At 47.2% G+C, this 15,743-nt stretch overlaps 1 protein-coding gene and 1 long non-coding RNA gene across 3 annotated transcripts in view; both read right to left on the bottom strand.

The window, feature by feature from the left end:
- Positions 1-1,330: 1,330 nt before the first annotated feature.
- LOC142870095 (uncharacterized) lies at positions 1,331-3,230 on the bottom strand. The gene is made up of 2 exons (XR_012918660.1): positions 3,066-3,230; positions 1,331-2,349 (listed from the first exon to the last, which is right to left on the bottom strand). It is a non-coding gene; the product is annotated as an uncharacterized LOC142870095 (long non-coding RNA).
- A 1,759-nt stretch (positions 3,231-4,989) lies between these two features.
- The window catches only part of RHOH (ras homolog family member H), a 43,369-nt gene continuing 32,615 nt past the window's right edge, over positions 4,990-15,743 (bottom strand). For both annotated transcript variants that reach the window (XM_076001208.1, XM_076001210.1), the window contains one exon: positions 4,990-6,526. In XM_076001208.1, coding sequence (XP_075857323.1) covers positions 5,740-6,315 — 576 coding nt within the window. In that variant the 5' untranslated portion in view covers positions 6,316-6,526 and the 3' untranslated portion in view covers positions 4,990-5,739. The remainder of the gene's footprint in view (positions 6,527-15,743) is intronic.

The raw sequence follows: 15,743 nt of genomic DNA, 5'->3' as shown, positions 1-15,743 counted from the left end.
GGGTTGTTTTACTATTACTGACAATGCTACTAAGAACATTCGTGTACCTATCTCCCAGGAGATCTATGCAAGGGTATCTCTAGGGTATGAAATTTCTGGGTTAAGAGTATAGGATATTCAGTACTACTAAGTATGGCCAAAATTTTCTACCAATTTACACAATTATGAGCAGCATATGAGTTCCCCGAGGACAAATGAAATTAAGTATTTTTTCTAGTGTTTGTTGGTCATGTATTTTTCTTCTTCTAGGAAATGTCCATTTTGAAATCAGACTTTTTCTTGTTGATTCATAGTTGTTTTTTATATATCAGGGATAAGAGCAGAACTTCTTAAATATAAATGTGTCATTAAAAGACTTACAATTCTTGAACACTGCTATCCCAGAACTACTCTTTTGTTTATTCAGAGTAGAATTATTCCACATACTCCTCCTTTCCCTTCCAAGCAAACAGATGTTGAGAGTGGTATTACTGAGGTTTTGAGGCTCAGGAAAGGGCAGGGATCCAGGTTGCCACGTCAAGCCTTTCAGTAGGGATTTGAGAAATCACTTAAAGGCAGAATATGACTTTAATATTTAGTGAGCATGTCACTCAGACTCCTGCAGGAAACCAAATGTATTCCAGGTGGTTCAAACGAACAGACGTGAATGAAAGCGCTTCCGAGGTCGAGAGAAGGCGTCACAGCAGGCTGCCGAAGGCGCCGCTCCGTCGCGCGGGGCTGGCGCGGGAGAGGCCGCCGAGGCGCGGCGGCGGCAGCCCTGGGGCGCGCAGCTATGGCCCCCGAGCCGCACACACGGAGCGGGAAAGGCTTGGGGGCTCCCAGCTGCTCTCTCCTCCCGCCCTCTGCCGTCCTGCCAAAGTCCGGCTGGTAAACCCGCGGGAAGCCGGGCGGGGCTCCCGGGCGCCTGGCAGGGCAGGAAGAGCGGAGACGGAGGGCGGCGCGACCAGCGGGGCAGGGCGAGCCGAGACTTCCGGTGGGGAGGTGGGCGAGGGAGCGCGCCCGGCCAGCGCGCCCCCGGCCAGCGCGCCCCCCCCCGCCAGCGCGCCCGGCCAGCGCGCCCCCCCCCCGCCAGCGCGCCCCCCGCCAGCGCGCCCCCCGCCAGCGCGCCCCTCGCCAGCGCCCCCCCCGCCAGCGCGCCCCGCCCCCCCCCGCCGGCCAGCGCGCCCCCGGCCAGCGCGCCCCCGCGCCCCCCGCCAGCGCGCCCCCCGCCAGCGCGCCCCCCGCCAGCGCGCCCCCCGCCAGCGCGCCCCCGGCCAGCGCCTGCAGCGTGCGAAGGGGAGGGGCCTTCGCGCCGTCTTGGCTAAATGAGCACTAAATATAATCGATGACATAATTTTTAGCTGGTCAAGTTTATTCCAAAATTACATGGTAAAACTGGGAACTCTTGAAAAGCCACTATGGATGGAAAGAGAGTATCTCCCTGGTGAGCGAGTCGCGAGCACTAACGGGGACGTGGCCCAGGCCCAGCAGGGCCGGAACCAGGAGGCCTTCCGCCGCAGCGTGTTGCTGTTTCTTATCCTTATCCGTTATCCGTGTGTGTCATTTTACTCCTCTTGCTGTCATTAACAATGACATTTCTAACAATGTTAGAAATGGAGCGTGCTTCTGTGTGGGTTTCCCATCGTATGCTGACAAGTTCTAGAATATTCTAATCTGATCTGGACTATTTAGCTTATGTATCTGCAAAGGGATCTACCAAAACCAAAATAACACCACCATTCAAACAATAGTTTACAGATATAAAGCGCTTCCACGATCATTATTTTACCAAGACTTATACAGTATCCCAGGAATTAGTATTCCTATTTTAAGAAAAGGAAACTGAGGCTGAGAAATACATAATGCAGATTTTCTGACCCCGAAATACATCACAATTATCTGGCCCCCTACTCATTCATTATGGCTTTCTCTCTACCATTAAGTATTAAGTTCCAGGTCAGGATTTTAGAGTCTACCAAAAAGTTAATGTGGACTTCAGGTTTAATCAAATATGCTTTATTAACTTATACCACAAGTAACTTTCATAGTTTAGTCTTTTTCCTGTGAAAAACTGCTTGAGATATTGGCCATTGATTAGGCTTTATCTTTGCTTTATCAGGAGAGATACAGTCTCAGGAAAAATAGGTCCCTACCATTGAGTTGTGCCAATCTTAGCCTGTAAGGACTGCCTTCTCAGAGTTAGGAAAGGCGCCCACAGATGCCCTGTCCCCACTGCCATACCCTAACCCTACAGATGCACGAAGTTGGAAGCCTTCCATCACATCTCACATTGGGTAAGAACCCTTGAAACGAAAGAACCAGGCTCTCTTCTCCCTTGTCACTCCCCAATTCCAAGGAAATGCCTGAAACCTGGAGGTAGAAAAGTGAGATAAGAAAAACAAAATATTTCCCAAGCTTTTCAAAGCATCAAATCATGATGTGTTTCATCTCTGCCAATTTACACAACATCAACCTATGAAATTACGCTTAAAAGCCAAGGGTTGGAGTAGGGACCTTTTCAAATGAGGGTAGGTCCTGTTCTCATTGTTAGGAAGAAAAATAAAAAGGGTAAGACTAAGATCAGACTTGAAATATCTTATTTAAAAATAATTTTTTAGGCCAAGCATGGTGGTTCACCCCTGTAATCTTAGCACTCTGGGAGGCTGAGGCAGGAGTATCGCTTGAGGTCAGGAGTTCGAGACCAGCCTGAGCAAGAGCGAGACCCTGTCTCTACTAAAAATAGAAAAATTAGCCAGCCTCATGGCGAGCACCTACAGTCCCAGCTCCTCGGGAGCCGGAGGCAGGAAGATCACTTAAGACCAGGAGTTTGAGGTTGCAGAGAGCTATGATGACACCACTGCCACTCTACACAGGGCGACAGAGTGAGACTCTGTGTCACAAGAAAAATAAGCATTATTTTAAATGCAGGCCACTTGACTGGTGGGGAGGAGCCTGCAAGCTACAAGAGGTGGGAAGTAGCAAAGCCATCCAGTCAAGCGGCTCTGGGAGGAAGTGGGGCAGAGTGGTTTTGAGCAGAGCTTTAGAGTCACACAGAGCTGCTCGAGACTCCTGCTGCTGCCACTCACCTGCTACACGGGCTGGAACTTGTTACATCAACATGCTGAGCCTCCGTTTCCTCATGTAAGATGGGACTCTGTGTCGCGCGAGCCACCTACACACATGTGCTGAGATAATGCACATTAAGTGCCTAACATGGGGCCTGGCACATCTGAAACCCTTAACAGGCGTTAACTGCCAGGGCGCTTCCCTCCCTCGCCACCCCGCCTAATCCCATCCCCCGCCTGCCGCCCACCAGCAGTCAGCGTGAGGTCAGTCAGACTGGCATTGCCATGGACAGAATGTCTGTGTCTCCCCAGAATTTTGAAATGTTGAAGCCCAATCCCCAACGGGTGGCCTTTGGAAGTGGGGGCTCTGGGAGGCGACTAGGCCATGAGGGTGGAGGCCTCGTGGGTGGGGTCAGTGTCTTATAAGAAGACACAGGAGAGAGACAGTCGATTTCTCTGCCATGAGAAGACAGCAGGAAGACAGCCACCACAAACAGGCACAAGCTCTCTCGCCAGCACCCAGCCATGCCAGCCCCAAGGTCGGACTTGTCAGCCTTCAGAACCATGAGAGAGAAGTTTCTGTCATTCAGGCCACCCAGTCGATGGCATTCCACTGTAGTGGCACAGACTGACTGAGACAAGGATGCATTTCTGGACCACTCAACTCAACTCTTTAATGTCAACAAGAGCATATTTAATGTTGCTATTTGAACAGTTAAGAATAGACACACAACAGTCTACAAAACAGCACTGCAAGTTTGAAGTGTAAGAAGCATGCCTGTGTCTGGGCAGGCAAAGCACACATTTGCGCTTGAGAGGCGGGCTCCCCGCCAGGACTGGCTCCCTCCTCCCTGAGGGCCGGGAGTCTCTGCTTCCTGCTCAGGGCCGCTTGCCTCGCAGAGGCCCAGCCCCTGTCTTTCTCTCTCCAATCCAACTCGACAGAGCTTTGGCCACATGTCCTTCCCTGTGCTGGGCCCTGGGGACACCAGGGGGACTCGCAGACGGGGCTGCCTTCAAGAACCTGTGGTCTGTGTCTCCCCAGAATTTTGAAACGTTGAAGCCTAATCTCCAATGGGATGGTATTTGGAAGTGGGGACTTTGGGAGGTGATTAGGTTGATTGGCTCGATTCCTGCCGGGTCCTGGCCCTGGGGAGGGTTCGCACTCAGATTCCTGGTCTTGGGTGTCCAGGAGGGGTGTGTGTGTCCCAATTTATTCAGCCTTTCCCCTGATAATTTTGTTATCTGAGCAATTGCAATACGACTTTCCTATTCCCTGTATTCAGAATTTATGATTTTTTTCATTCCAGTGATTCACATTCATGAAATTGTAAAGGCTACAAATTCTACCTTTTTTCTCTTGCACAAGTGTATATGTGCAGACACCTTCCCAATTATTCCGATTAGAGCCTAAGGTGAATCATGTTGCCATGCCAGCTCAGTTTAGAGCTCGAAGGAGGACACCTTTGTCAAACCTTCCACCACACAGCACTCTGAGCCTGCTCCGTCTCACAAGCGTGGGGCGCGGTGGGGTGGGGCCAGGTGGAGGACACATGGGGCCCGGTGGAGCACGCGTGGGGCGGGGTGGGGCCAGGTGGGGACGTGTGGGGCCGGGTGGGGCCGGGTGGAGATGCGTGGGGCCGGATGGGGATGCGTGGGGCGGTGCCCATGCACAGGAAGCTCCACGTCCGCCCCAGCGCTGGAGCAGCCAAGTCTCTGCGGAAAGACTTTGCTTCGGCCGACTTGGTGAATGCAACGGTGACGCGTAGTGTGTGACTGGGCTTCTTTCAGTGAAAGGTAAAATCATAAATAAATTGCTTTTTTATAACTACGGAGAAATATAGTAATGACTTTAAAGTCATCAGGCAGTATTAGAATATTTTATGGAACTGTGTTTTATATGCAACTCTAAATAAAAGATAGGTAGAAAATGAATTGCAAGGATCAGTTTATGGTCATTTTAAAATTTAATGACATAGTAAAATCTAGCAGGCAAGTAGTTTCAACAAAATTACTGTTTCACACAAAAATAACGTCACAAACACACGGCAGAGCCCCAAAGCTCACTTCACTCACACAGCAGTTTGAGTTTTCAGCATGCAGGAAAGATTTTCCAAGTGTGAAAACTAATTATATACAAGAGCAATACATTTTGTTATTATTAAAATAAAATGTGTCTTTAAATACAGAATTTTTCTGAAAACTCACTTTGTTGTCCAAAATTATAGAGATCATTTTAATTTTTTATGGTTTCTCGGGTTTTTTTGTTTGTTTGTTTTTCTATTTGTTTTGAAACAGGGTTTCCCCCCGTCGCCCCAGCGGGAATGCAGTGGCATCATCATAGCTCACTGTGACCTCAAACTCCTGGGCTTAAGCGTCCTCCTGCCTTGGTCTCCTAAGCAGCTAGGACTACAGGTGCGAGCACCACACCCCTGGCCTATTTTATTTTTTTAATGAAGATGGAATATTCATTACAGCTTCCCAGTGGGTCTTCTAATTGGACTGGGCAAGGAGTTCATTTGTAGAGTGTAGCTGGTAAAAACATCCAGTGGCCAAGCCTTGGCACTAGCTGTATCCAAAAGCAAACACTGCTCGAGGCGTGCCCAGAAAGAGCACCAACCCTTCCTGGCCTGCCCACTCTCCCCTCCCCGCTCATCTTGGGGTGAGCACCCAAGTGTCAGGTGGAGTGTCTTGGGGTTTAGAGGATCTTACACTCATTGACGGGGAAGAGCCTCCGTCTGTTGCGTCTCCGGGCCTGGTTGACGGCAGTGCGGACCGCACACTCGAACACCTGCTGGACGCCCCGGTTGCTGAGCGCTGAGCACTCCAAGTAGCCCTTGGCTCTCACATCCTGGGCCAGTCTCTTCCCATCGATGGCACTGACGCAGGTGGCCCTGTGGGGCCCCATCTCCCGCTGGTCAGTCTGGGTGGCCACCACCAGCACAGGGGTGCAGGGCAAGTTGCTCCTGATCTCACCAATCCACTTGTTCTTCAAGTTCAGGAAGGAGCTCTGGTTGGCCACAGAGTAGCACATCAGCACCACGTCTGCCTGCTGGTAGGACAGGGGCCGGATGCTCCTGAAGGCATCGTTGCCGGCCGTGTCCCAGAGGCCCAGGCTGATCTGGACGCCGTCCATGAAGACATCCACCCCCGTGTTCTCGTACACCGTGGGCTTGTAGGCCTCGGGGAAGGTCTCGGAGGTGAAGCGCACCAACAGGGAGGTTTTCCCCACGGCGGAGTCGCCCACCAGCACGCACTTGATGGAACTCAGCATCTTCCCAGCTCGGCGTCCTGCTCACGGGCAGAGCCGCAGCGAAGAGAGCCCTCAGCGGGCTGCGGCAAGCGCCATCCAGCAAGGGGGCCGGGAGCCGGCCGGCTCTGTGTTCGCAGGACCTCTGACGGCAGCTTGCGGGATGTCACCTCGCCCCATCCACCCAAGGGACGGGCAGCATCTACTTTGAGAACCTCCAAAGCTGAGTCTTCAACTGGAACAAAAAGAGAAGGGGGAAAAGTGAGTCTTTCTTTTTTGCCTCTTTTGAGCGTCCTCATTGTCAAACTGATTAGATGTGGGCCGATCTCAGGGCGCCATCCAACCCCACCTGCGCAGCCCACCTTGCCCTGGGCAGGGAAGGCTTAGCTCTGTCTCCCCTGACAGGTGCATCCACAATGCCTCCTGGTCAGGAGGTGGAAGCTGATTTTATCTCTGAAATCAGCCTAGTGACACAAACACAAGCAACTGCTCTGAAAGCAGCATGAAAAAGAGCTCGGTGAGCCTGGTGTGTGAACGAGACGGTTTCACGCAGCTGGCTGCCAGCTTCTGCTCCGAGAAGCAGAAGCCGGGGACGCTGCTTGGACTACAAGCCTCGGCTAACACATCTGCAAGACTGCGACAGACTTAGGGGCCACTTCTCGGAGTGTTGTGAGGATTAAATTCTTTCTTTTTTTGTATGGCCACCTGTTTATCAGAACTCTACTAGGACTCTGGTTAAACAGAATAACTTGCTTGAAAGCAACCATATTCGGTGATTGTCACTTAAACAGGACTGCCTAAACAGGAGAGAACCTGAATTCGTGAAGGTGCAAATAGTCTCAGTCAGTGCGGGCGGCAGACTCCAGCACCGACCCAGCGTGCAGATCTTTCCTGGTGCCGCGCTGCCGCAAGGCCAGCCCAGCTTAAAGGAAAGGCCTTTCAGACCCAAACTGATTCAAAGTTACTGATTCAATCTGGGCTTGTAACCACCCATTGGCAATCTTCCTGACATGTGACATGGAAAGCAATAAAAAAGCAAATCTACAGGTCTGCTGCAAGACATAATTTTTAAAAATTACTCCTCTAAATCCTGATATTGCCTTCCAAGACATCTTTATCCTTGTCAACCCACGATCTCTGTTAGTTTAATTATAATAACCTTTGCAAATGAGTCAGTTAAACAATTCACATGATTTTCACGTATGCATGTGTTTAAACATGATCTTGGCCAAGTTACTTAACCTTTCCGAGTCTTGGTTTCCTCATAAAAATGAAGATCAGAAAAGCACTTTCTTCACAGGATCACCGTGAGGGCCCAGCACGTGGAGAGCCTGGCACGTGAGAATCACGGGCGACATCAGGTTGCCTGTTTCATCACTATCCATTTAAAACACCAAAAATCGCATGTCCCAGCACAGAAGCTGGGGGCCGAATGTTCGGCTGGACTTTTTCTGAAGATTCACACTGGGTGACTCCCAGGCACAATGGTCCTAGACACCCACTTGTCACCAAACTCTTGAGAAAGAACTAATTGGGCACTACGCAGGATCTCAGTTAGTCTCGTTCCTTAGACCAAGGGATCACGTAAATGTATACATTTGTGACTTAGTCCAGGGCCAAGACCTCTTAAAACATTAAGCTTTTGTTTTGTTTTGTTTTGTTTTTTTGAGACAGGATCTCATTCTATTGCTTAGGCTGGAGTACAGTGGCCTGATCACAGCCCACTGTAACCTCAAACTCCTGGCCTCAAGTGATCCTCTTGCCTCAGTTTCTCAAGTAGCTGGGCCTATAGGTACAAGCCACCATGCCGCCTATTTTTTTATTTTTTATAGAGATAGAGTCTCACTATGTTGCTCAGGCTGGTCTCAAACTTTTGGCCTCAAGCAATCCTCCCACCTCAGCTTCCCAAAGCGCTGGGATTACAGGTATGAGCCACTGTGCCTGGCCTTAAATTCTATTTTGACCTCAATGCAGCAGGACCAGAATTAGGAAAATGTGCATGTGTCCAGCCTTTTGTGTCCAGCCTTATTTAAATGAAACCTTTCTAATAAATTGATTGAGCTAAAGCCAAATTTCCTGAGCGAATATCTGCAACAGGAAGTCAGTGAGGCATGATGGTTAAGAACACAGGCTTTAAGGTCAGGGAGTCCTAGAACTATATCTGAGCTGTCCAACTGACTACCTGTGTGATGACCTTAGAAGATTTTCTTAGACTCTCTAAGCCTCAGTTTCCTCCTCTGTAAAATCAATGTAATAATATCTACATCAGAGAATCACAGGGCTCTTGAGGGTATTAAGTGTGTGAGCTTACATGTATAAACTCCTGAGCAGAGTGCACAATGTAAACATACTATATGTACATAGTAAACACACAAGTAATCCCTATTAATAATATTGTTTAAAATTACTAAACATAATGATAACTCACAATTATTCATTGTAAGTAGGGAATTGAAGTTGCACTAAAGAGGTTTCTCTAGCAAAGGGTGCTCTGATCTCAATCTAAACATGACTACAAAAAAAAAAAAGGAGAAAGAAGTTTCTTCTTATGGCATAAAAATAAAAATATTGGCCGAGCACAGTGGCTGATGCCTGTAATCCTAAAACTTTGGGAGGCCAAGGCAGAATTGCTTGAGGCCAAGAGTTTGAGACCAGCCTGACCAAGAGCAAGACTCCATCTCTACAAAAAGTAGAAAAAATTAGCCGGGCATGGTGGCGCATGTCCATAGTTCCGGCACTCGGGAGGCTGAGGCAGGAGGATCACTTGAGCCCAGGTGTTTGAGGTTGCTGTGAGCTAAGCTGATGCCATGGCACTCTAGCTGGGATGACAGAGTCAGACCTTATCTCAAAAAAATAAATAAATTTAAATTCGAATTTAAAATTTTTAAAAAAATAAATGAAAGAATTATATAAACAAAGAAATTCCTGTCTCACCTTTGCCACCCAGAGAGCTCTGAAGAGTCAGACAGGCTCTGCTCGATCAAGTGATATTTATGTGCCAGCCAGCTCCGACCCTGAGCAGAGCACCAAGTCAGCTCCTGGAGTCTGTTTCCTAACCTGTGAGTAGTTGGATAAGATTTGCTTTCTTGGTGGTTCTATTAAAACTTAAGCTAGGCCGGGCGCGGTGGCTCACGCCTGTAATCCTAGCACTCTGGGAGGCCGAGGCGGGCGGATTGCTCAAGGTCGGGAGTTCGAAACCAGCCTGAGCGAGACCCCGTCTCTACTAAAAAAATAGAAAGAAATTAATTGACCAACTAAAAGTATATATACAAAAAATTAGCCGGGCATGGTGGTGCATGCCTGTAGTCCCAGCTACTCGGGAGGCTGAGGCAGGAGGATCGCTTGAGCCCAGGAGTTTGAGGTTGCTGTGAGCTAGGCTGACGCCACGGCACTCACTCTAGCCTGGGCAACAAAAAGTGAGACTCTGTCTCAAAAAAAAAAAAAAAAAAAAACTTAAGCTAAAGGGGAAACCTTTATTACCTGCCACAGTGCCTACAACCTGAACCACTGCACAACTCCGCAGCAGTGAAGATGGGTGCTGAACCGAGGACGTGTGCAGCCTCGACAGATGCTGAACATGGAGCTGGGGGAGAGGCTCCAGGCCAGGCTAGAGCACTACCACATATTTAGGCATGACGATAGTCTTCAGAGCAAGGCATAGGTACCAGGAGTGAGCCACTGTGGGTTCCATCGTCTGTCTAAGATGCTGATGGGCTTGACTTCAGTGGAATTTCTTCTAAAGGGAGAAATTCTCCCTACAAGGGCTTCGAGGTGAAAATTAAAGGTGAGTTTTCAGAGGCGTTTCACAAGTGGCTAGCTGGCAAGGGTGCTCGAGCATGTGTCTCTTCATACAGAGAGTTGCCCCAAGTGTCCTCCACAGCGTCTGAGGATGGCACCCCACGCCCCACTGGGCCAGGCTTGAATCACACTGGAATTAATGAGACTTCAACCCCAGAACCTCTGGGATCTCAATGACTTGGTTGCTCTTGCCTGTCCTCCTCTTTCTACCATATTCACAGAAAGGGCATCCTCGACGGGCCTCCATGGTTCATGCAGAGAGAGATGGAGGAGGGAAGGGAGGCTTCTCGTTGCAAAAGCTTGTTGTGCTCACTTTGTCAAAGGGAGTTCAGGGAATGAGGCATCCTAATCCATTTTCTCCTCTGGAGAACTGAGGGCTGTCCAGGAGGTAAACATCACTCCACTTCAGCCTCAGCCCTAACGGCCATGCTCTCCGTGACCCTTGGCAGACATGCTCCACGCTGCTCTGTCTGCCTGGGAGGGCCTGCCCCTCACTCAATCCCCAACTCCCACCTTCCCTAAAAGCGTCCTTGGCTACCTCCACCCCTCCCCTGTCAGGGCCCCGGTGTGTTCCCATAACGCCTCCGAGAACATTTCTCGTGGAAGTTGTCACACTCTGCTGAAATGGCTGGTCTTCTGGTGTTTAGCCCTCATTTGTAAAACTGGAATGAGATCTGCTCTTCCTTCTTCACAGGGAGCTCAGAAGGGTATGGTGGAAATGATAACAATATGGCAATACTTTGTGCTGGGACTTTCACCATGCTTGCACGTTCGGAAATGCTCTCTTGTTGGTTCTGTGAGAAAGTCCCTTCAGAACAATACAGCATAATATAAAACTAAGGTGGAATCATGATTACTATTAACGAATTATTGTATTGCCGGTTTGGGGTTAGCTGGGCTTTGGGGAAGGTGGTTTACTTCAAAATAAATGTTCATGGAATCCAAAGCTGTCTTTTTTTAAAAAAAAATGCACCCGTGGCAGCCTTTGGCCAGGGATGGCCTATTGCTTACAGAGCATACATATAATGGCATCCTCCTTTGTTCGAAAGACCTTCGAACAAAGTGCCTGTGCTGGCAGCAGCCAATTTGTTCATTAAGGAAACTGACTCTGCCATGAACTGAACACATTCAGATGACCAGAAGCCACCGTTCTCCTCAGCAACCTGTCCGGCCAGCGCCTTCCATCAGTAGCCCCTTCACCGCCCAGCAGGGACATCACAGCAAGAGCAGGCCTTGCTCAGGATGGGCGAGCCCGTCGGGGGCTCCTGCCTGGCAAGGTGGGCTGGGAGCTTTGTTTTTATTTCTTTTTTTAGCAGGGTGGAGGGGAGAAATTCAAAAAATCTTAGGCAACTTACTAGAAAAAAGCATAACCATCTCTAAACTTTATCACTCCAAATTCTTACTCAGTTTTTATTCTCTAATAAATATATATTTGCATATATCTTCTAAATACTTTTTCAGATTTTAAAATTTTTAGAATTCCAACATAGTCTACACACTTACCAGGTTTTAGCTAAAAAGATTTCCATTGTTTCGGCAATTCATAAGTGCATAGCTATGCTTCATTGTTAGCATATCTTGAGTTAGTTCCAGTATTTCACTATAATTAACCATATATATGAGGGGTTTTCAAAAAGTTCATGGAAAATGCATATTATGAAAAAAGTATGCGTGGATTTCAAAAATTTTTTGCACCAAAATAAACTCGTACTAAGTTGTTGCAACATCTCTGAACAAGATCTAGTTTGAGGCACTAAAAATAAGACATCAGTTTGAAAAGAGCCCCTATCAGAGCAACATGAATTCTGCCAAAACTGAAGGAAAAACAAACATCAAATTTATGGTGAAGTTGGGTGGAAAAGTGGTTAAGTCACTGCTGCTTTACAAAAAGTTTATGGGGACAAGGCCCCAAAGAAATCATCAATTTACAAATGGATAACTTATTTTAAGAAGGGATGAGGCTGGATGTGGTGGCTCAAGCCTGTAATCCAAGCTCTTTGGGAGGCTGAGGTGAGAGGATCACTTGAGGCCAGGAGTTTGAGACCAGCCTGAGCAACAGCAAGACCTCATCTCCACAAAAATATAGAAAAATTAGTAAGGCATGGTAGCACATGCCTGTAGTACCAAGTACTCTGGAGGCTTAGGCAGGAAGATCACTCAAGCCCAGGAGTTTGAGGCTACAGTGAGCTATGATGATGCCACTGCACTCCAGCCTGGGTGATAGAGTGAGACCCTGTCTCAAAAAAAGAAAAAAAGGGAGGAGATGATGTTGAAGATGAAGTCTACAGCAGTGGCAGACCATCCACATCCACTTGTGAGAGAAAAAAAATCAATTAATTAATCTTGTGCTCTAATTAAAAAGCACCAATGGTCACCAGCAGAAACAACAGCCAACACCAGAGACACGGACATCTCAAAGGTTCAGCTTACACAATTCTGACTGAAAAATTAAAGTTGAGCAAACTTTTCACTTGGGTGCCCAAACCGTTGCACCCAAATCAGAGCAGAGCTTTCAATGGAAATTTTGAACAAGTGGGACCAAGATCCTGAAGCATTTCTTAGAAGAATTGCAACAGGAGATGGAGCATGGCTTTACCAGTACGATCCTGAAGACAAAGCACAACCAAAGCAATGGCTATTGAGAGGAGGTAGTGGTCCAGTCACAGCAAAAGCGGACTGGTCAACAGCAAAGGTCATGGCAACAGTTTTATTGGGATGCTCAAGGCATTTTGCTTGTTGATTTTCTGGAGAGCCTAAGAATGATAACATCTGCTTTAATTATAAGAGTGTTTGGGAAAGTTACCCGAAGCTCTAGCAAAGAAACACCTGGGAAAGCTCCCCAGAGAGTCCTTCTCCACCAACCACGACAATGCTCCTGCTCATGCCTCTTGTCAAACGAGCAATTTTGTAAGAGTTTCCATGAGAAACCACTAGGCATCCACCGTGCAGTCCTGATTTGGCTCCTTCTGACTTCTTTTTGATTCCTAATCTTAAAAAATCTGTAAAGGGCACCCATTTTTCTTCCATCAATAATGTAAAAAAGACTACATCAACATGGTTAAATTCCCAGGACCCTCAGCTCTTTAGGGATGGACTAGATGTCTGGGATCATCGCTTAAAAAAGTGTCTTGGACGTGGTGGAGCTTACTTATGCTGAAAAGTAAAGTTTATATTTTTAAATTTTGTCTTTTAATTCCATTTTCCATGAACTTTTTGAAGTCTCCTCATACGTATGTGTAGGGATGTGTGTACATACGGTATTATACATAGACAGATAAGTCACTTTTGCGTGGGACGATTTTCTAGAGGGTCTTTATTGACAAACATAGTGTTACTGGGTCAGTGTGGGTCACTTTGTGACTTTTTTTTACATTTATTGAGTCTGTCCCAGATACTGCACTAAGTACTTTGCACATATTATTTATTAGCTGTTTTATTCATTTAAAAATTTTTGTTTAGGGTGTCCTGTGTGGCAGGTGCTGTAATAAGCCGTAAGTCACAATGGTGAACAAGAGACGCTGTCTTGGCAGAGATTACTGTAGGAGGTTGAGAGTCTCGCCCAGAGTCACACAGCGAGGAATGGCAGAGGCAAAGTAGACTCAGACAGAGTGTGGCTCCAAAGCATCGCCAGCTCTGAGTGTCCCCCATACCATCACTCCCACTGGCCCTCTCCAAGGTTTCTCAAATAAAGCTGCTTTCTCTGCAAACCCAGCTTCCAGACACTTTTCCTAGCCACCCCTTCTAACCAGGTCCCTCCTCCTAGTCTCTTCCTACAACAAATAAGCCAGTTTCTGATATTTTAAAAGAAGTCTGCTGTTTCCTGCTCTGGATGATGGTTCCACAGGTATGTTTAACACATGAAAAGTCATCAAGCTGTATACAATGTGTTCACATTTTCTGTAGGTAAATTAAACTTCAACAAAAGATATTTTAAAAAATAAGGATTCATTTTCTCAAGTTTCATCTTGCAAGAGTTCATCTCATTAATTCTCAGACCTACTTTAATAATTCCCATAGTGTGTTGCTAATTGCTACAAATAATCATTAAATTCCCCCTCAAAAATCACAAAAAGAAATCACTTTTAAGTCAGTATATTTTTATACGCATAACATTTCTGTTCAAAACAGATTTTGTTCTGAAAGTTTGTTTGCAAGATGCTGGTTTACAACCTTTAATGCATGTTCATTCTCCGAAGTCGAGATTCTACGGTGTTTACATTCCTAAGCCTGAAGCACATTTAGGCCCTACATAGTTGAATTAAAACAAACAATGCCAAGCCCTGAGTCATCCCATTATCTGGAAGCCTCTCTGAGCCCTGCCCCTGTGACCTTCAGCCGAGCAGGGACCGTGGCCTTCTCCCCCTCGCTGTCCCAGCCACCCTCCCCTCCCTAGTCTCCTCCACTTGCAAGAGCACAATCCAGGGATTGCTGCTTCAGGGCTAAAGTTCTCAGCATGGCCCAAGTTCAGAGTCAGATGTAACACCAGCCACCCAGGTGACTGCCCAGAGCACCCTAAAAAGACACTAGGACCTCATCTCAAAACTAAAGTGATGGAAAAAATGATTCTCAAAGTAGCTGGAAGAAATACTCTGAAAACTGCAGGAAGCCGAGGGAGCAGCCTCCAAGGGGCACACTTAAGGAAGGCCGCACAGCCTCCACACTTCTTTCTAAGGAATGTGAATCTCATTTACCGAAGGATTCATATATTCTCAGTTGGGTACGCATGTCTGGGGCAGGAGCTGAATTGTTCAAGGAGAGAGAGAGCAAAGAGGCCAATCACACACATCTAATCATTCTATGGTGTCACAGTGCTATAAAGCTAGGTTGTCAAACTATGGCCCACCCATGGGCCAGGTCCACCCCACTACCTGTTTTTGTATGGCCCACAAATTAAGAATGGGTTTTACGTACTTTAATGGTTGTAAAAAAATCAAAAGAAAATATTTTATGCTGTGAAAATTAATATGAAATTCAAAGTTTCAGTTTCCATAAATAGCATTTTATTAGAACATGGTCATGCCCATTCACTTTCATATTATCTATGAAAGTGATATGGCTGCTTTCTCGCTACAATGCAAAGTTGCAACAGAAACTTTATGGCTCAACAGCCTAAAATATTTTTAATCTTGTCTTTTACACACAAAGTGCGCCAACTTCTGCTATAAAGAAAGGCAGTTCAGAGCCAGAACAGGGCGTAGACCTGGGGTTAGGCAGGCTCGGGTTTAGCTCCAATGTCTGCCACTTACTGTGTGACCTCAAGCCAATTACTTAGCCTCTCTGAGCTTCAGTTCCTTTGACAACAAAGGCAGTATAGCATAGTGATGACAGCATGGACTCTGGGACCATACTGCCTTTTAGCCTGCCCCACTGCTGGCTGTGTGATCTCACGAAGGTTACTTAACCACTCTAAGCCTCTCTTCAGTTGGAAAGCACATTAGATGGTACCTGGCCCAGAATGAGTACTGCAGAAACATTTACCATTATCATCATGTACCATGAAGGGTTGTTGTAAGATCATTATGAGCTACTGTGTATCGTGAGCTTAAACAGCACCGGAACAGAACAGGCACTGCCTGCCGTAGCTGCTCTGATGGTGAAGACACGCACCGGTACTTAGACATCCAGAAGAAGAGCAATTAATTCTCTGGAAATGG

Source organism: Microcebus murinus, chromosome 3, assembly GCF_040939455.1.
Source record: "Microcebus murinus isolate Inina chromosome 3, M.murinus_Inina_mat1.0, whole genome shotgun sequence".
In the NCBI taxonomy this organism is placed as follows: domain Eukaryota; kingdom Metazoa; phylum Chordata; class Mammalia; order Primates; family Cheirogaleidae; genus Microcebus; species Microcebus murinus.
The sequence above is the reverse complement of the archived record's forward strand: the minus strand, read 5'-3'. Positions and strand labels throughout refer to the sequence as shown.